The sequence below is a fragment of the Mizuhopecten yessoensis genome, unplaced genomic scaffold (assembly GCF_002113885.1).
Source record: "Mizuhopecten yessoensis strain PY_sf001 unplaced genomic scaffold, ASM211388v2 scaffold1171, whole genome shotgun sequence".
NCBI lineage: Eukaryota > Metazoa > Mollusca > Bivalvia > Pectinida > Pectinidae > Mizuhopecten > Mizuhopecten yessoensis.
The window spans coordinates 629,206-650,730 of record NW_018403913.1 but is presented as its reverse complement, the minus strand read 5'-3'; the positions used below and the strand labels follow the sequence as shown (position 1 = coordinate 650,730).

At 33.9% G+C, this 21,525-nt stretch overlaps 1 protein-coding gene across 1 annotated transcript; it reads right to left on the bottom strand.

Moving 5' to 3' along the window:
* Positions 1 to 12,524: 12,524 nt before the first annotated feature.
* LOC110457960 (tumor suppressor candidate 2-like) lies at positions 12,525 to 16,735 on the bottom strand. The gene is made up of 3 exons (XM_021509481.1): positions 16,555 to 16,735; positions 15,391 to 15,499; positions 12,525 to 14,219 (listed from the first exon to the last, which is right to left on the bottom strand). Exons 1-3 carry the CDS (start codon positions 16,686 to 16,688, stop codon positions 14,148 to 14,150), a joined length of 315 nt encoding a protein of 104 aa, XP_021365156.1. The 5' UTR covers positions 16,689 to 16,735; the 3' UTR covers positions 12,525 to 14,147.
* Between the last annotated feature and the right edge of the window lie 4,790 nt (positions 16,736 to 21,525).

The following is a 21,525-nucleotide window of genomic DNA, read 5'->3' as shown; positions in this document are numbered from 1 at the left end:
ATTTTTGTTGACCTTTGTCCATGGAAGGTCCCTGCAAAATTTCATTGAAATTGGTTCAGGGGTTTTGGAGAAGAAGATTTTTGAAATTTTAGTCAATTTGACCCTTTTTGGCCCCGCCCCTCAGGCCCCTGGGGGCTTGAGACTAAATTTAAACCAGCCACTATTTTTGTTGACCTTTGTCCATGGAAGGTCCCTGCAAAATTTCATTGAAATTGGTTCAAGGGTTTTGGAGAAGAAGTTGAAAATGTAAATTGTTTACGGACGCACGACGGACGACGATGGACAAAAGGCGATCGCAATAGGTCACTTGAGACAAATTGTCTCAGATGACCTAATAAACTCAGTGCTGTGTGTTGTGAGAGTATAAAGATAAACTCAGTGCTGTATTTTGTGAGAGTATAAAGATAAACTCAGTGCTATGTGTTGTGGGAGTATAAAGATAAAGTCAGTATTGTGTGTTTTAGGAGTCTCAAGATAAACTCAGTGCTGTATGTTGTGAGAGTATAAAGATAAACTCAGTGCTGTATGTTGTGAGAGTATAAAGATCAACTCAGTGCTGTGTGTTGTGAGAGTATAAAGATAAAGTCAGTATTGTGTGTTTTAGGAGTCTCGAGATAAGCCCATTGTAGTGTGCTGAGAAAGTCTCCAGATAACTCAGTGCAGTCTGCTGGGAAAGTCACCAGTTAAATTCATTGCTGTTTGTTGTGTGGGTCTCCAGATCGGCTGAGCGCTGTGTTGTTTGACAGTCCCATGACAAAACATAGTGCTGTGAACTGTGCTAGTGCCTACAGATAACCCCAGTGTCCTGTGTAGTGTAAGATGGTGATAGTACCATACTACTGGAGAACAAATGGTCCCAACTCTATGTACTATCATGGCTCAATAGGTTGCAATTCAATTGTACAAATGCTAGATTACAAGCAATTCAGTCTGTTAGCTTAGCAGATCTGGTGATATTGATTTTTTCCTAGTCAGATTCTAGTATTGGCCACAAGGGGTTGGTTGGTTCAGGAGTCTGGCTTTGTGATGGAGATGCAAGTCTGTATTCCAAGAATCATCCTATCAGGCCACACTTGGGCAATTCACTTAAAGTTACAATTATCATATCTTTTAAAACTCTTTTGAAAAAATATTGGAACTACATTGATTGTTGAATGTTTCAGTAACTTTATTTGGTGTAGTTAGTTGTTATTCATTGTCTTCTTTTTATGAAAAGCAATTGTTTTGATACATAAGATTGATATTTTTACAAAAATAAAAATACAATGCATTTCATAAACAAACTCTGTTGTTTTTTATCCATGCAGAATCGTATGTTCCAGGGTTCAAATGTATTAAACTTTAAGCTCTGTCCAAACTCAGTCCTCAGTCCTGAAGCAATTCTTGTTATCGCTATTCCTCAGAAAGTCCTGGAAGGATCTTTCTCCAATTTCGTACATAATATTTAATTTTGAGACTGATCAGATAAACAAAATGGCCAACAGGTGGCCATCTTGGATTTTGATAGGTAAGGTTTGTTATCATTATTTCTCAAAAAGTACTGGAGGGATCTTTCTCAAATTTGATATGCAGGTTTTTAGCCCACCATCATCAGATGGTGGCTATTTAAATCACCCTGTGTCCTTAATCCATTGTCCGTCCGTCCGTCATTCGGTCATTCCGTCCGTCCTTAAACAATTCTTGTTTCTCAAATTTCACATTAAGGTTCCCCATGATCCTTAGGTACGCTGATCAATTTTTGGGACTGATTGCAAAACCAAAATGGCCGAGAGGCAGCCATCTTGAATTTGAAAGTTCAAGTTTGTTAGCGCTATTTCTCAGAATGTTCAGGAGGGTCTTTCTCACATTCCACATGAAGGTTCCCCATGGTTCCTAGTTCCACATTTCGAAAATTGGGGATGATTGGAAAACTAAGATGGCTGGCGGGTGGTCGTATTGAATTTGGGAGTACATGTAAAAGATTTCTAGCCCTATTGCTCAAAAAGTCTTTGAGGGAAATTTCTCAAATTTCACACAAGGGTTCCTCTTGTTCTTAGTTATGCATATCAAATCATATCGGCCGGCCATCTTGTTACAGTTTAAGTTTGATATTGCTGTTTCTCAGAATTAACTGGAGGATTTTTTTTCAAATTTGATATGTAGGTTACCCTTGGTCCTGAGTTGTGCATGTTAACTTCTGAGGTTGATCAAAAGATTGATTAAACAGATAATAGAAAAGAAGAGAAAAGGTCAAAATAACATAGAACTAATGAAGATGACACTATGATGGGTGCCAAGATCCCTCTAGGATCTTTTGTTCTTGGTCTATAACTGTGATTTGTTATCTGTCTTTCTAAGAAACTACTACAGAGAGAGAGAGAGAGATCAAATTTGATGTGTAGGTTCCTCTTGGTCTCTTCATAACAATGTTCATGTCAATGTATTTTATTCCTGTTCAGGATTTCCAACATGGGAGTGGGTGATAGTGTCTTCAAGGAAATTGAAGAGCAATGAAGGTAAAAGATCATCTTTGTAGATCTGATCAAGATCCTTTCATGGTGGGTGTCGAGATCCATCTAGGATCTCTTATTTTACAAAGTGTCTAGACGTAGATTTTTGTATACTTCACATTGTATCTGATAGAGATAAATTCAAACATAAGGACATGTATCAGTTTTCTTCACCTTTAAATATTAGGAAATTATCACAAATCAAATTTTTCTTTATTATGGTCATTAATTAAAGGGACATAACTTGAAATATGTAAATAACTGAATTGGGGGTTGCAGCAGCTACTATCACTATATCCTACATTGTGTTTTGCTTCTCACAGCCGATTAAAAGTCCATGTTAATTAAGGCATGTGACCGTCTATGATAACTAGCCCTCCACCCCTGGTTCATGGTTTTGAGGCCTAATTATATGTGGGGCTGTCACCAGGTCAGTGGTTTTTCTCCAGGTACTCTCCTACATTCCTCCACCACCAAAACCTGGCACATACTTAAATGACCGTAGCTGTTAATAGGACGTAAAGAACAAACAAATCAAAGTAACAAATTAATGAAACATTGCAAAATATATGGAAGCTCTAATCTCCTAGAAACTCATTTCAAGAATGAACTTTATGAATGAACTTGGTGACACTAAGTGATATGATTTAACTGGGAGCTCTCAGCATTAACCCCTGGGCTACTGTAAATTGTGATGAACATCATAGATATGTGTATCATGACAAGGCTGTCCCATATCAAATACATGTCTGTCTTACTTCAAGGTCATAATCACAGCAAAGATCAAATCATTGCCATATGCTCGTCTGGACCACAACTTTGTACTCCTGAATTTGAACATCATTACATGAAATTTCCTACATGTGTGACGATAATTCTATGTGTGTTATGACAAAGCAGTCAAGTATCACACAATGGCTGTATGTCTTCAAGGTCAGAGCAAAGGAACCAATGTCAAATCTTCACAATTTACATCTGGACTGTAATCAATGTGTCTTGTATTCCCCTCTGGACATCAATGATGTTGCACTTGGTATCCAGCCAATGATAATGTTAGAGTTGAATTTTGGATCAAATTTTCAATACTATATTGCCTATATTTGAAAACGATTCTGACGAAACTTTAAATCTACCTGTATGTATATAGCAGTATTAAAACCAGCAATAGCTCACTTGCTATTTTTTAATTAGAATCGGAACAAAAACATTTTAAAACATCCAAGATATGACCTTTTTAAAATTCCAAATTATCATGAATATTGCAGTAAATATATATGATTTTGAAAGGCATAAAAGATGTGCCTGAAATGATTTGAACAAATAAACTAAAACAAAGTTCTTTAATGAGACGAGGTTGGAGGTCATAATGTTGTGTCCAGTCTGTGACAATTCAGTAGGATGACAAGTAAGTGGCCTCATCATCTGCAAAAACCATCAAGATTAAAAACACCTTGCAAAAACAAACCATTACTTTGTGAAACACGAGAGGGAGACAACAGAATTACAGGTAAGTTGATTGGGGTATTGATTACATCTAAACAGTTGTCAAAAGTCGTATAACATTAGAAGTATGAAGGCTAGAATTCAGCAATGATTTAATGATTAATAATTAATCAGAAGGCCAAGCTGTCCATCATATTACAATGTTTATTCAAATAAGGTATGCTATTACAGTAATTATCACATTTACATTGTATGCATGCATGCATTTAAACGTTTCCTCACACAAAATACTGTCTGCCAACAGTAATGAATCACAAGGCTAATAACTGTATAAGTAACATCAGAAATCTTAGCTACTGGTCACTGTATAGGTAACATCAGAATTCTTAGCCACTGGTCACTGTATAGGTAACATCAGAATTCTTAGCCACTGGTCACTGTATAGGTAACATCAGAAATCTTAGCTACTGGAGAAATCAATGTATTAGTAACATCAAAATTCTTAGCTACTGGAGAAGTTACTGTATAAGTAACATCAAAATTCTTAGCTACTGGAGAAGTTACTGTATAAGTAACATCAGAAACCTTAGCTATTGGAGAAGTCACTATATAAGTAACATCAGAAATCTTAGCTACTGGAGAAGTCACTATATAAGTAACATCAGAATTCTTAGCTACTGGAGAAGTTACTGTATTAGTAACATCAGAACTCTTAGCTACTGGAGAAGTCACTGTATTAGTAACAACAGAATTCTTAGCTACTGGAGAAGTCACTGTATTAGTAACATCAGAATTCTTAGCTACTGGAGAAGTTACTGTATTAGTAACAACAGAATTCTTAGCTACTGGAGAAGTTACTGTATTAGTAACATCAAAATTCTTAGCTACTGGAGAAGTCACTGTATTAGTAACATCAGAATTCTTAGCTACTGGAGAAATCAATGTATTAGTAACATCAAAATTCTTAGCTACTGGAGAAGTCACTGTATTAGTAACATCAAAAATCTTAGCTACTGGAGAAGTCAATGTATTAGTAACATCAGAAATCTTAGCTACTGGAGATGTCACTGTATTAGTAACATCAGAAATCTTAGCTACTGGAGAAGTTACTGTGTTAGTAACATCAGAAATCTTAGCTACTGGAAAAGTTACTGTGTTAGTAACATCAGAAATCTTAGCTACTGGAGAAGTCAATGTATTAGTAACATCAGAAATCTGAGCTACTGGAGAAGTCACTGTATTAGTAACATCAGAAATCTTAGCTACTGGAGAAGTCACTGTATTAGTAACATCAGAAATCTGAGCTACTGGAGATGTCACTGTATAAGTAACAACAGAATTCTTAGCTACTGGATAAGTCACTGTATTAGTAACATCAAAATTCTTAGCTACTGGAAAAGTCACTGTATTAGTAACATCAGAATTCTTAATTACCACAACTCTCCATAGAAAATGTTATTAAGGGCTCCGAGTTTCAAACTTCTCTGCTTAAAAAGCATTGTACTTATAGACCTAGTATAATACAATGTACTAAGACCTAGTATAATATATGTACTAAGACCTAGTATAATACATTGTACTAAGACCTAGTATAATACAATGTACTAAGACCTAGTATAATACATTGTACTAAGATCTAGTATAATATGTGTACAAAGACCTAGTATAATACAATGTACTTAGACCTAATATAATACAATGTACTAAGACCTAGTATAATACATTGTACTAAGACCTAGTATAACACAATGTACTAAGACCTAGTATAATACATTGTACAAAGACCTAGTATAATACAATGTACTTAGGCCTAATATAATACAATGTACTAAGACCTAGTATAATACATTGTACTAAGACCTAGTATAATGCAATGTACTAAGACCTATTATTATACATTGTACTAAGATCTAGTATAATATGTGTACTAAGACCTAGTATAATACAATGTACTAAGACCTAGTATAATACAATGTACTAAGATCTAGTATAATACATTGTACTAAGACCTAGTATAATACATTGTACTAAGACCTACACTATGTAGTATAATACATTGTACTAAGTTCTAGTATAATACATTGTACTAAGACCTAGTATAATACAATGTACTAAGACCTATAGTATAATACAATGTACTAAGACATAGTATAATACAATGTACTAAGACCTAGTATAATACATTGTACTAAGGCCTAGTATAATGCAATGCACTAAGACCTAGTATAATGCAATGCACTAAGACCTAGTATAACACAATGTACTAAGACCTATAGTATAATACAATGTACTTAGGCCTAATATAATACAATGTACTAAGCCATAGTATAATACAATGTACTAAGACCTAGTATAATACATTGTACTAAGACCTACACTATGTAGTATATTACATTGTACTAAGTTCTAGTATAATACATTGTACTAAGACCTAGTATAATGCAATGTACTAAGACCTAGTATAATACAATGTACTAATACCTAGTATAATACAATGTACTTAAACCTAGTATAATACATTTTACTAAGACCTAGTATAATACAATGTACTAAGACCTAGTATAATACAATGTACTAAGACATAGTATAATACAATATACTAAGACCTAGAATAATACAATGTACTAAGACCTAGTATAATACAATTTGCACTACTGGTGATTGTTATGGCATTAGTTGATAACGTATTACTCACTTCTCGACTCATGTAAATCAAAAATGTTGGTCCAGGTTGTATAGGAATGGTGTGTAGAGAAACAACTTCCAATCAATCATGTCATCAGAATATATAATCAGAAGAGTAGGGCTCAAACACAAACACACACTCTCACAGAATAAAAATTGGATTTTTAAAATATTAATATGATATTCCAACATACACAGAAGACAAATCTGACTTTGTTATATCTATCAGTAACTTAAATCTGATCTTTAGATAAAACATCCATATTGCCATGCACATTAATTTGTTTTTCAATGGGACTGGGAGCCTGAAGAAAAATAAGTTTCTGTATCCGTTTTAACTTCAAGTAAATTCATCTGGTATATTACACAACCTATTCTGTAAATTGAATCTTGATAAAATTTTGACATTTTCTCCCAAAACATTTTCATTTCAAGGAGTCAATATCTTTTAAGATTCTTGCACAATGCTGTAAGTCTATGGATATGTGGGGTCAAGTAAATGCTGTATTTGTTGAAGGGGAGATAATCCAAGAAAGCTCTCATAAAAATGTTTTGGACAAACATCTATATGATGCAAGTGTATCCTTGATGTCTTCACCTCCTACATTTGGCCAATCAGTTAAAAATCATAATTAATTATCAGTCATTATCAGAAAAACAAATTTCAACAAAATATGTGTGGCAAGTCAATATTTTCAATCACCTTATCTATATATATGTATTTTATATGAATGGCAAATTATATCAGTGTTTGATTTTCAGTTTTCGCAGATTATCATCTATATAGCCGTATATATTTAATCATTGTATACAATTGACCTATTCAACATTTATCAATTATAATTTATATTTGATCATGGGAACAACACAACATATAGGTGTGCATGGTACATTAATCTACTGTGTCATTTATACACCTATGTCTGGAGGACATAAATATTGCCACCCTGTCACACTACTAATAGTGATAGGGGTCTACCACGCTCTCTATAGCACTGTCATCTCTACTGTAACCAAACTAATTTTCGCGGTAATCTACTTTTAGCACTTTTCTCGCTTTAAACATTGCCCTTATTTGTGACTGCCCTGATAACTTTTTGTATATAGTTTTCTACTGCATATATTGTAAGTGCGCCAATTCATCAATGTACTCATCTGTTATGATTTGATGATACAATAAAATTTGTATCCACTAAAAAATGTATTCTTACAGTACATTGATTTTACATCTTATCTGAAGCCATAACAAAATCCTCATATAATTTTTCGTAAAAATCATTTTGTTACTTGAATTAAAGTAATGCTAAATGATCTGTTGTCGATTAATTATGCCCTTTTGATTTTAGGAATGATATGGTACGAGTAAACATGATATTGAAGGTGAATATAGTGCTCAGAATGGAGTTATCCAGAATAAAATGTCTTTGTTTCAAGTTGTGTTACCATGGTAACAAATTAAACCTGAGAAAACCATGTATAAAACACATCCTCTTACCCAAAAACAAACATCTTGTCTACCCTATATACGGTGCATATTTTAAAGCAACCTATTGACTCATTTACCCCTGAAATTTCATAATGAACTATTCTAACCTTCGAATCAGAAGGGTTCAAAAGTGTCTTCATGATCAGAGGTGAGTGAGTTAAAGAATGAATCACAGATGATGAATTTGAAACAAAGGGCTTAATAAAAGCTCTCAAAAATTTCAAAATTTTGGACACCTCAAAAATGTATTTACGTATAGAAATGATTGATATCAGGTGGAACAATTCGGATGATTTCATGCTAGGACATTTGTTGTACAGTTTGTTACCTTACAACACAAAAGATTTCCAAAACAAAGTACTGCTGACAACAGACCAGGGATCACATCAGAAAACCAGAGTTTCTCTCTCATGGACTTGTCTTGTGGACGCATATTTTGGCAATTATTCAGTAAATACTTAACCCTTTCACCCCTATGTAACTTTAATAAACTCTACCATGCCTTGATCTGGATAAGTCCATTATGGTCGACAGTGGTGAAACGGTTGTCATATTTTGACAAGTGATAATGTCTTGTTGTTCTTGTGGAAAACATGTACATGCAGGATAACAAACAAATTTCATCCCATTTGAATTTGTAAATAAAAAAGACCTTAATCTATGACTGCTAAAAACTGTAAATGTCATCAAAATATCCAAGACAAGAGTACCGCAGGGCGGAACAATATCGCCCGTCGTTGCCATCTAGTGTTATTGTTACTGAAATGAACAAAGGGCAATAACTTTTGCAAAAATCGTTGAATCAAAATTCTTTAAAGGAAGACACAACTTCATATCATGATTATAATGTATACCATGTTTTAATGAGATCCGTTGAAAAATGTAGGAGGAGATTGCCGGACAAAAATCAACTACTGAAATAAACAAAGGGCAATAACTTTTGCAAAAATTGTTGAATCAAAATTCTTTTCAAGGAAACACAACATCATATCATGATTATTTAGCCTACTAAGTTTCTAAGAAATCTGTCAAAATGTAGGAGGAGATTGCCGGACAAAAATCAACTACTGAAATAAACAAAGGGCAATAACTTTTGCAAAAATTGTTGAATAAAAATTCTTTTCAAGGAAACACAACATCATATCATGATTATTTAGCCTAATAAGTTTCTAAGAAATCTGCCAAAATGTAGGAGGAGATTGCAGGACAAACGAAAAGTTTACACCGGACGGAGTGACGGACAACCTCATACCATAATACAATGTACTCCCGTCAAAATTTGACGTGCGTATAAAAATGAGATATTTTGTCAACTTCTTTCTAGTGCAGGTACAATTATGTAGTTGTAACAAAAGAACAAAAAATTGAACTCAATCTAAACTAGAAATTTGTTTTTGTAAACAAAAACATATGTCTCCCCTTATTTAGCCAATAGACAAACATCGGTATAAAAAATTAACAAAGGGCCATATCTCTTTATATAGTGGGACACGAGACCTGAATTTAGAATGTGACACTCCTACTTCTCAAGATACATTAAAACTATAGCAAGTTTGGTCAACGTAGGTGAAATAGCATGGAAGGTATGCCATGGACAAACTTTGGTATCAAAATAAACAAAGGGCCATAACTCTGTATATAGTGGGGCACAAAACCTTATTTTAGTGCGCGAGATTCCACCTTCCCAAGATACATAAATATGTCGAACAGATATAAAATTAGGTATCAGTGAAGCTTGAATATTATATTAAATTCAAGTTAAATCACCCCCAAAAAAACATATGTTACTCCAGGAGACAAGTGTTATATAGACAGCAGATGTTCGGACATGCCGATTTTGTGTAGATCCATATCGCACCCCCTTCAGATCAACATTTGGCATCAATTCACCAATATATAATTATCATAAGACAAGGAATATTCTTCTGTGCTTCTTATTTAAGTGTTTTGTGCAGTGAGTTAATTTACATACATTACAAAAAGGACAATGTAACACAGTTTCAGTGGATGAAAACAACATGTACTCCACAGAGCTACGGGAATCTTTAAGGGAATAATTCGCCTTACAAAATGATAATCTATTAACCGCTTGTGATAAAAACTGTACTGAATCACCTCAGTCTCAAAATGATAATCTATTACCCACTTGTGATAAAAACTATACCAAATCACCTCAGTCTCAAAATGATAATCTATTACCCGCTTGTGATAAAAACTATACCGAATCGCCTCAGTCTCAAGGTGATTGGCTGGAACATCCCAATTCTTACTATTGTCTCTATTACAATTTGTTACAACATACCCCTCCCACCTATTCACCCCCCACCCCAAAAATAAATAACATATTCTATTAGTAATTGCTGTTTGGACCAAAGTAAATGAAGGTGTCTGTCTGCATATCACAGTTATTCACATTACACAAGCAAGTGAAGGAACGACACAGGTGTAAACACAAGTCATCGTATGTACAGGTAAACAGGTAACACAATAACACACACGTAAGGTCTCCAATAACTGTAACAGTTCAGCTACACTATGAGAACAATTTTGACGAAAATTAGTAAATTACCAGGTCCCTTATTGGGATAACATGATTATATTTGTACAAATGACATTTTCATGTTTACAAATGTAATGTGCTCATATAACAGTCATATGCCTTGTACACGTGTAATTCAAAAAGACTTTAAAACGGATATCATTGCTTTCAGAATCTCAAGGTAAACATTTTCCCATGATTAAATGTTTATTATAAATGCCTCATTTCCATCTTATAATTTGTACATTATAAACATGTAGTACTTTTGTTCAGTAGCAGGGTTTTACCTAAAGGTAGTTGTATAATATTACATAAATACCATGCGTGAAGGGAAATAACTCCCTATAATTATATCCAGGCCAACAATCTGCCCGATTAGAATCCACTTATCCAAAAAAGTAATTTTCTTCATTTGGTTTCAACAAATTTTATGGTATTTACAAAAGGATTAGACAACAGGCAGTGCCTATATTAGTCTTCTCCTGATAATTTTCTTCATAACTTAAGCTGACATACAATGTAATAACAGCTCAAAGGACTCAAAGGGTGCTATATTTTGATATCATTAATAAGAAAACACTCATTCTATTTCGAGGTCACAACTGATAATACAATTAATTGTTTTTGCGCTAAACCCTGCTCTTTGATTGGTCAGTTTAGCGTATAAAATAACAAGTGTAATATGCCATGACAGAAAGATATGAATTTCGTTATTATCATAATAACTTGAATTTCACCACATATGTACTGTAATAATAATATCTACTGTTATGCCATATTCATCCTCATTGCTCAGAGAAAAGAGCATGAAATTAAGACATGGATTCTTACTTTGAAATGCTGCACAAATAATAATTTGATTACATGTGGGTAAATTCAGTAGCCTCAGCACTGGTTATAAAAGTCTTAAATGCACATATTCAGAATGTCAGTAGCTATTCAAAATTAACTAAAAAGTCTCCAGCTCATAAAATTAAATTCATACTAATTGCTTCTTGGTATAAGTGCACATTTTAACTTGATCTTCCAAAAGGATGCTGATTTAGACAATTGCTACAAACACAATTGACACCTTGTTTTAAGTTACGTAGAGAAAAAAACAAAAAGGTGATTGATGACATGTACAAAATAATTTAATCTAAATCACTTCTCAAGCCTAACTTAAAAAGTTCCCTTGAATCATAATCGTTAATCGTTATTTGGATTATGTTTCATGAGCGAGTTCAATTTTCAAGAAACTTCACTTCATTTGTACAGTTGAGTTACCGCACAACGCACCGAAACTAGTGTGGGCACAATGTGCATACATCGCGCACACTGTCCCCACATACATGTAGTCCATGCTTGTTACTTCCATGCTTCCACAACTGTGCAATTTGACAATCGGTTGCCTTGTTGTGCGCTTCTCTCCGCACAAATGTGCGATGCGGTACAAATGGTTGATGAATATTACGGAATGAAAAAATCTGGAAGGCTTGCATTGAAACACTGTTTATATAAATTTCTCATCATATTAATCAAGATTATGTTCAATTTTACAATGTGTGTTACAAAGTTTTACAGTGACCATAAGACTTTCATTAGGCTCCAAAGTAACAGAACAGGTAAATATTATTTTCATTGACCAGAGTTTTACCTGGCCTGTGCCTGACAAAGAGGGCTGATATATGTGATACCGTATGACCATTATGGAAACACAAGTGGACGTTAAGTATTTTTTATTTGCATTCTTTTTGGTCTATAGCTCCCCTTCACCTGGTTTATCACACCTTGACCAGCTACAGCTGTGTTATAATTTTACATGTGTCGATTTAGTCCATCCCCAAATTTAAGAAAATATAAATAGAAAGATCAGCTTATATACTGTATGTAGCTATAATATAGAAACATACTTCAAAATTAATTGATGTGTTTAAACACGAAACCGTATATATTGTTAAACCATTTCTCCATTTACACCAACAACGATAATCATCGTCCAAACGTGTAACGTTGTGAAATTCCACAATTGTATCATGACTAACCTGAGTTGAATAAATTGTTTTGTGTCCGAGGCAATTAGAGTCTTAAAGCAAGCTAGTGTACAGATATTATTTATTAAAGAGTAGCCCTTTGTGAATATATCAATTATCTGCATAAGAATTTGTTTGTATGTAAAATAAACAGCAGTTAGCAAGGTACGCCCATCCTCTACACTTAACTGAAGTCTGCAGTCAACACCACAGTCATGAAAATAAATTAACATATACTACATGCACAACCTAATACTATAACCCATATTTATGCCAGTGGTAGTTTGGAGTACCATACAACATTTATCTCCTTGAAAAAGGTACAAAAAAAATGTTTTTCAACATGAACAGATTCTCATCACAATATTTATCATCTTATCCTATTCCTACTACCTTGGTATCTATAAGGTTACAATGCAAGGTAAGAACCAACATTTTCTTACAAATGAAATGGTATCTCAGGTGAAGACAATGATAGCAAGGGGAGGTAATGATCCCCTTGCTGACTCCAATATTCTATTGTAACCAAGAAAAAGATTTTCCAGAGTATTGACGGTTGGTATATCATCTGGTGAATTATCTTCTATCAGTGAAAAACAAAACTCTCCAAAGCACATATATACTTTATAAGACTGTCATCAGGTTGGCACAGACATAAACAAATTCACCAGTAGAAATTCTGTAGGTTATATTATCGTCCAAGCAATTTACATGTAAGAGGTGACTTAAAGTAGCATGGGGTCAGATTTGTAAGCTATCTAATATGTTGAAAAAATATTTTTTGTAAACAAAAAATTAATACATTTCATCTTGGGATAGGGTATATGTTATTTGTAATGCTCATCGGTGGTTCTTATCTAGCGTTGTCAGCTTCAATTTAGGAGTAATTTTGATTGATATAATGTACACGGAATTCCAAGAAATTAAAAAGTAGGTAAATCACAATTCAACATTCTGATTAATTTGTATAGTTGTATCAGAGACATATAGTAGTATAAACGTCTCTGGTGCATTTTTCAACATAATGTTAAATATTCTAATGTTAAATATTCTATAAATTAAACTTGTATCCTTGGTTTAAAGTTCACTTGTCCTTTGTCACTTATTATCATGTAGGCCTACGGCATCTGTTCCATATATGTTCCTATATGTTGGTTGTGTCAGCGATTAATGCCTGAGATGTATATGAATGAGTTATGATCCATATCGACAACACTGTTAGACATGAACTAAATGTGCATACCTAGTTAATGAGTTTCTCCCGACAAAACAAATCACAGCAAGGAATGGTTTTCACGCTCATCACAAAAAGTTTTCTCAATGGTAGCAAGAGATTCACACGCTGTGGCCTACTTGCTGTAGACCGATCTAGATCCGACTCCGGGTACGTAATTTGATAAGCCTCGAGAATGACTAGATTTCAGCTGCTTCTCAGTGTTCCTTTGATTTTCCTACAGGTTCTTTGTGTTTGGACAAAGGTCCTCCATCCTGTGTCACCGTGGAGCTTCACATATCACAATAGGGAAATCTACATTGAGACGGGGATGAGGCAAGTCCACTTCACCCTTTTTGATAAAAAGCAAAATAAAACATTCATTTTCTTTTGAGAAATACCCTCTTTCTATACATTCAAAGTAAAGATGACTAGACAATATCCACTTGGAGGTGATCTGCAGTATTTATGACAATGTTGACATATTTCGACACACTAAGAGTGTTGTCGAAACATGTCAACATTGTAATAAATACTGCCAATCGTCTTCAAGCGGATGTTGTCCAGTTATCTTTACATTGAATTTCGGGTACTTTTTGTGCTTTACTACTGAATTCCATTAGGAATCTATCCACATAATGGCTACCGGATCTTTGGAACTAACAGAAACAGGCGTTGGATCTCGTTTGTTTTGCATAAAATGTACATGTGTCATAATCTAAATTGTTAATACAAAACTAAATTTCTTCCAACAAGTCCAAGCTAGTGTAATTTTTCAAACATACCTCGGAAGGTTTAAATTGCTGATGTAAGTGCTTTACAATACACTGTATACAATACATAACATACTTTTTTATACATATGTCTATTAATAAATTGCTAAGTTATTAGGTTCACTTTTTAAAAAAGGCAATCAATACCAGATCATTAATAGAGCATTGGCAATGTCATAGAATTGACCTTTGTTTTCTCATATTGATAATACCTAATCATTTCAGTCATACCAAATCAATACCAGCCATCATCAGGTTGGGGAAAACCACCAACTTGCGCATAATACGCAAACTCGCCTATTATACGCCAGTTGGAGTATGGATTTGTTACTAAAAAAATCAAAAAATTGCTTTAGCAGTAACTTTTGCAAAATATTATTAAAAATCGCATAAATTTACAACAAGGTAAATAATATTTTGCTAAAAGATGGTTACTGAAAGCGTTAACGTTAGCTACTTCGAAACTTTATGTAACTTTACCGGAAGTATTGCATCTATTTTTGCCATTTCCCACATGCAAATAAAGTTTATTTTTGCATTTGTATTATGTTTCATGACTGAATAAATGTGACTTGGACAAACAATTTGAAAAAGTTAAGATTAAAGTGATTTTGGCTATTTTAGTAACAAATCCATATATACCCCTATTGGCGTATAATAGGCGAGTTTGTGTATTATAGATGAACATCATTACATTTGACAGTCCTAATAATATTTTTGCAAAAGTATGTCTCCTACATATACTTGTACCTGAGGGCGAAGGTTACAATACTGCTTTTTCATGTAATGATGGCGGCCTTCAATGATTTCCACATAAAACTCATGAGCTAGGTCGTCGTCTTCATCAAAGTACATGGACCTGAAAGCAAATACAAAATTTAAATAAATCATTGATTAATTAAGAAATAGTCAATGTATGTGCGTGCATTATGTTGGAATATACAATGAGGATGAGAAAATGTTGGAAAAAATAATTAACTAAAACCATTTGCGACCTGAGTTGATTATTTTCCCAGCATTTCAAATCCTGAGCTTATATTTCATCATAATGGTAATGAACATCATGAAGCAAAATGTTTCATTTTACTTCAGTTCATCTATTTATCAATTTCTACCTTAAATACGGACAAAACTGGTCACTTTTTGCTGTCATATGATGCCTATACCTACTGTATATATAGCTACATATCATTTATTATCAACCTCTGAAACCATCTCAGATGGATTTTCCCCTCTAAGTAAACTCTCAAAGAGGAATAAAAATGCATGCAAATTTTTGCAGCGTTTCTTCAGTCCCTTAGTGAGTGGAAACATGGCTTGATCAATTAAATTGTTATCAGATATGTCAATATAGAAAGTTCATTCAAACAACAAACTGCTTGCAGTACCATGAACGGTGACAGTCATTAGTTTAATTACTTTGTTCACTCAGCTGATACACGTCTGATGGACAGGGACTTACAAGGTAATTATGGCTTGACTTATTCTCACTCCTCTTTGTAATAAGTTACAAAATGAAAGACATGATATTGTCCTCTAGGAGGGACATTTACCTCACAAATCTGGTTATAATTATATGGAAGGGTAGGCATCCGGTACAATTTGGGTTATATGGCTTAAGAGGCAAATAAAAATATTGGGGTGATTATGGAGAATCCCTCTCAAAGAGGGATAGAAGCACTGCATAAGGAACCCCCCCCCCCCCCCCAAAAAAAAAAAAAGTTAAAAAAAAAATACTGCTCTGAGCCTGAGCATATACATTTATAATTATTCAATATCTGAATATCTTTAATAAAGCAACCTGTAATTACACACATAAACGTTTTGAATATATGATAATAAATGAACACTGACAGCTGTATTCCGAAAATAGAAAGCTGAGAAGTGATCAGCTGGTTACTTGAAGTCACACACCCTGAACGTTTGAAGACAAATGGTGTCACTGCGAGTCTGTTTTGGCATGTCTCGCTATCGTCAACAGCACCGGTAAATAAAGAAGATACCGACTTGGATACTTTGGATGCAAGCGAAGATGTTCTCTGACCCATTTTCACTCATCTTCGGTAACTCATTCTCAGTAGGAAGTTCTCACTAACACAAGGGAAATAACTCTATTTTCGTAGCAGAATTGTAGGTATCAGTCTACTAATTTTGGCAATAAATTAGTGACTCAGTCCAACGCATACAATGTAAATATGCATTTTACATATGTAGACCATGTCGGTTGTTCTTTCTCATTGCAAATGGAGTTAACAGTACTAATCAAATGTCCGTCAAATCCCGTGCTGTAAAATTCTTTTAATGGTCGTTTGTTTTGTTTTATTTTTAAACACATGTAACTTGTCGCTGAAATCGCGCTACTGAGGTTATGTTTGTATGCTTTTGATGTGCGACGTTAAAAAATATTCTTTTTTATTGTGGCATATTGATATTGTATCTTGTAAAGATTCTCGTATCACTGCCAAGAACCACAGGGACTTGAGAATTTGTTACAGCTATATTTGACCTAAACTAAGGTGTTCAGAGAAATTTTACGTCTTTTAGGGGTTTAGATCGACTTTTGGTAAAAATGACACCCCTTTGATTTTTAGTCGATCTAATCACCTAAAACATGTAAAATTACTCAGAACACCTTAGTTTAGGACAAACGCTCAGGTCCCTGTGCCAAGAACTAGCTTTGAGCAGTAAATATGCATTGGAAACGGATTTTCCCGACGTCTATCGCTTTTATAAAATACTTCTGAAAAGAAAACATGTTTGTGGAACTTTAACTGCCTGGTCAACGAAAATCATTAAAACCCAATGTACTAGTATTCAAAAACAATATTTACTTCATTCCATAAACTTCATACATTGAACAGTATTCATGGGTTTAGTTTAATAACATGAATTTTTTATCAACCCATGCATATTTAGAGTAGAAAACATTTGTTCTTCAGCAACATTACAAAGAAACTACATAGCCTGTATTACTTTGAAGTTGATTTTCAATTGTAACGTATATATGTTACCTTATCAGCCAGAAATATAAATATTCAGAAACCTGAAATATAATACAATGTACAGATAATTATTAATTTTGTGAACTTATAATTACAGAGCTGTGCCATTATCAGCAATGGACTCGCAAAAATAGTCATAAATCATGTTATTACCAATACTATCAACCAACCTTTATTTACATAACAGAGCTGACAGCAGAATAAAATCTGTGTATCTTTGTGTGAAATACAAATCAAATTTTACATCATATTCAATTGATATGATATTTGATAGGCAAGTCATCCAATCTTTAGACAAGAAAGTTGAAACATGATAGCCCTTTTCTAAGTTTTTTATGATAAGCGTGGAATTTCTTTTCGGGGGGTGTTGATGCACCTAAATTTCAACAACGGTCCAGAACGACTTTAATAAAAATGGGCCAAAATTGCCCCAGTCCTCCCTTAGTAGAACATGCTGTGTTTAGTACAATTGTATACACTTTCGCCCAGTGAAAACTATACTGATTCAAGACATACAGTTGGCACCCATGTTTGATTGACTGTGGCATCGATTCGATCGGAGCTCCAAGTAGACGAGGCGCTCTACACTCAAATTCAACAACCATATTTTTCATATTTTATCCCAAATTACACTATCAAAACAACCAATACAGTGAGCATCAACATCTCATGAAACAAAACCAGAGTCTAGAGTGTCTGGTTAATAACGTTGTATCTGGTTGGCAAAACTGATTACGTCACCAACTAAATTCACTCAGTATTCATTTTGAATTAACACATTATACAACAATGTTATACTTCAGTTTATCCTGTAAGCTATAGAATAATACCACGGCAATGAGAACAGTTTTAAAATACAGGTCACGTATCTATCGAAATCTTAACGGACAAACCACGAATACATTTTGGTATCAGAATAAATGTTGGCATGTTCATGCACACTTTATGAAAAACTACCGTGCGTTTTCATTCAAAAACATTTTTTGAAAACATATCAATTTTAAAACAGTGAACTATGGTTTTGACGTATAAGCTATATTATATAGGTGGTGGAAGGGTCATGCGACATGATTTTCGGTTAATATCACGTGATAAGTAATAATGGGCGTAGTGTTCTATATACAGAAAACCACGGTGAAATATTTTCTGTAATATTTTGCTTGAAGTGTGACAATAATCACCAAAGACAGATAATTTGTCTTACTGATATGAGGAATGATTTCATCAAAGGAAAATACTTCTGTAAATTCTTCAATTTCCTATTTAATGGTGTCAGCGTCTAAAAGGGGGAAACATGCAATGGGCTTACATATAACAAGAACTATCTTTAAACCGATAAACGGCGGAGTTTTGATGTATGTAGTTATAAGTCGGAAATCACTGTGTACCTATGACATTGCTTAAAATCATATTATGAGACGAATAATTATCAAAGTGATCGATAACTGCATCATGAAGAATTTTACGATCGTTCAACGGGAGATAACTTGTGTCTATTACAAGCTTATATGCATGTGTCGCCGCCTACTCAAATATTGAGCGGGATATCGTATATCAATATGTGGATTCGGTGTTACTTTTGTGTCATCTACATCATGTAATCGTTACAAGAGATGGACTGTAAGATTTCGTGACATGACTTCGTGTCCATTTTGAGGCATGGATAAGAAGCGATCACAGTGCGGTTTGTATTTAAAACCAAACTTTAGTGCCAGTTAAGAATTGCATTTGTAGGGTTTTTTTTCATAACATACTACATAAACTTTCCACAACATGTACAGACACAATGCTCTTTCGTCAAATATCGTTTGTATTCATGCAATCGGCGTTTGTTCTCTCAATGCAGTTTTGATGCTCATCGCTTCCCCATCAAACATCATCCCCATCCCACTATAAATCCTTGCACCCTTTCTCTTTCTTTTCCCTGCACATTTTATACTTTATATATATTTGTATTTATTTATATGAATTATAATATTGTCAGTACTGATCCATAGCTGCTGTTTTGTCTATAAGGAGACGGATGTACTTGTTTCTGGATCCTTTTCTGTATTTATAACCATGTACTATTGTAATTTAACATCAATAACATCAATAAAATAAAGTTTCAACTAAAACCAAACTTTAATTTATAGAGATTGTTATCCAAATATATATTAGTTAAAAGACGCAATGAATTCCAAAACGATCCAAGCGATTCTTCCACATTCGATTTTAAACGGCTCTGCCAAACACTTTTCTATGCTATCTCAATGTAATAAGACATCAAATATTACTCCTGGTCTTGGGGAAACAAACTAAAAAAAGCTGAATCAAATAGGGCAATACCCCCTACCACATGCTTCTTTCCTTTATCATCAGATTGTAGTAATAATATCTAACGTTAAAAGTAGTTGAAGACTTTATTTGAGCCTAACGCCAAAAGTTTAAGCGGTGCTTACTAAACATCACCAACATTGTTTTAAGCCAATCAGAGATTGTCATACAATGGTTTGAGAATATGTTTTAATAGATGGCTTATCCGAGATCATGTATATATTATATGCATCAATATGAAGATGACAGAACTCATGTGTATACGACAATAGAAGATTTCAAGTAAAGGCGGATCGTAATGTTGCCAACTGTATTCATTAATATTATTATTATATGATATTTGATATAGAGTAATTGCAAGAAGTTTAAGTTGCTCGGATGTTCCGAATAAACAAACAGACCCTGCTTATTATTAAAGGTCAGCTAGAATGCGTTAAGTTAAAAGAATCTGTCTATTCTCATAACTATCCAGGTTTATGTCCTGTTTCTTTGTATAACACCGTCTGTACTTTTGCTCTGCATGCATTTATAAATATAAACATACGATGGCCGACAAGAGCCTGGCAAAAAGATGTGAATTTTCATATCCTTTTGTACCATGGTACACTTTTATATGGTACACAAAGATATTAAAATTCAAATCTTTGTGTACCATGTAAAAGTGTACCATGGTACACAAAGATATGAAAATTCAAATCTTGGTGTACCATGTAAAAGTGTACCATGATACATAAAGATTATAAACAACTTTATAAATGTACCAACAGCCGATATCAGCCGATATCAGCCGGCAAAAAGATACGAAAGCTTCTCTCTTTTTAGTACCGCGTTGCACTTTTTTCATTTCTTTTTGTACCACCTATCCCCCATCTCGATACTTTTTTATAGGGTGATGCAGATATGTTTCAAACAAACATCAGTATCATACATTCATAAAAAAAAAAAGGTTTGGAAACAATAAGTAGAAATCTCCTAAAATTTCCTCCCTTATTCCTCTTTCCACCTCTCTCTTCGCCATTTTTCGTTTCTCTTTGTTGTCGTTTTTCTCAATTAACACGACTATATGTTTAACATTTGTTTCACCACGTGTTATTTATGGTGATTGCATTGCCAGGTAAGGCCTAATGATTATATAAGCTGTGAGAACGTCTGCCAATAAACTTGATTGTTTTGTTATCAGTAGAATGTTGTAATGTCTAGACGAACACCTCTTAGTGCTTGCCGACGGTGTTATTTGTTTACAATAACGTACGACTATTTAAAATGTATTAATATGAAAGTTTTATTAAGATATGTATTTGATATCATAGGTCTCACACTGCAAAATTTTGGAATTTAATGACCTTTAGATAGGTGACTGTTATCATATTGATTTTACTTTTATGTACACCGGAAATATCCCCTTCTTTGTAAAACGTTAAATTTGAATGAACTGTGCGAGCTTTCGTTCTTTGGGTTATATCTTTGTGAGCAGAGATCTGTATGGATATATCGTAACCGTTGGTATGCAAAGGCGTAATCGGGTCGATGTTTCCTGTTCGGATGTATGTATTTTGGCTAATCACTT

What these genes read in the sequence shown, in the direction of transcription:
- LOC110457960 (XM_021509481.1), bottom strand. Translation starts at nt 16,688, where the DNA reads ATGGGTCAGAGAACATCTTCGCTTGCATCCAAAGTATCCAAGTCGGTA. An exon ending in TTTGTCTTCAAACGTTCAGG is followed by an intron (nt 15,500 to 16,554) that starts GTGTGTGACTTC and finishes ATTTGCTTTCAG; the next exon opens with GTCCATGTACTTTGATGAAG. An exon ending in ATTGTAACCTTCGCCCTCAG is followed by an intron (nt 14,220 to 15,390) that starts GTACAAGTATAT and finishes TTTATCAAAAAG; the next exon opens with GGTGAAGTGGACTTGCCTCA.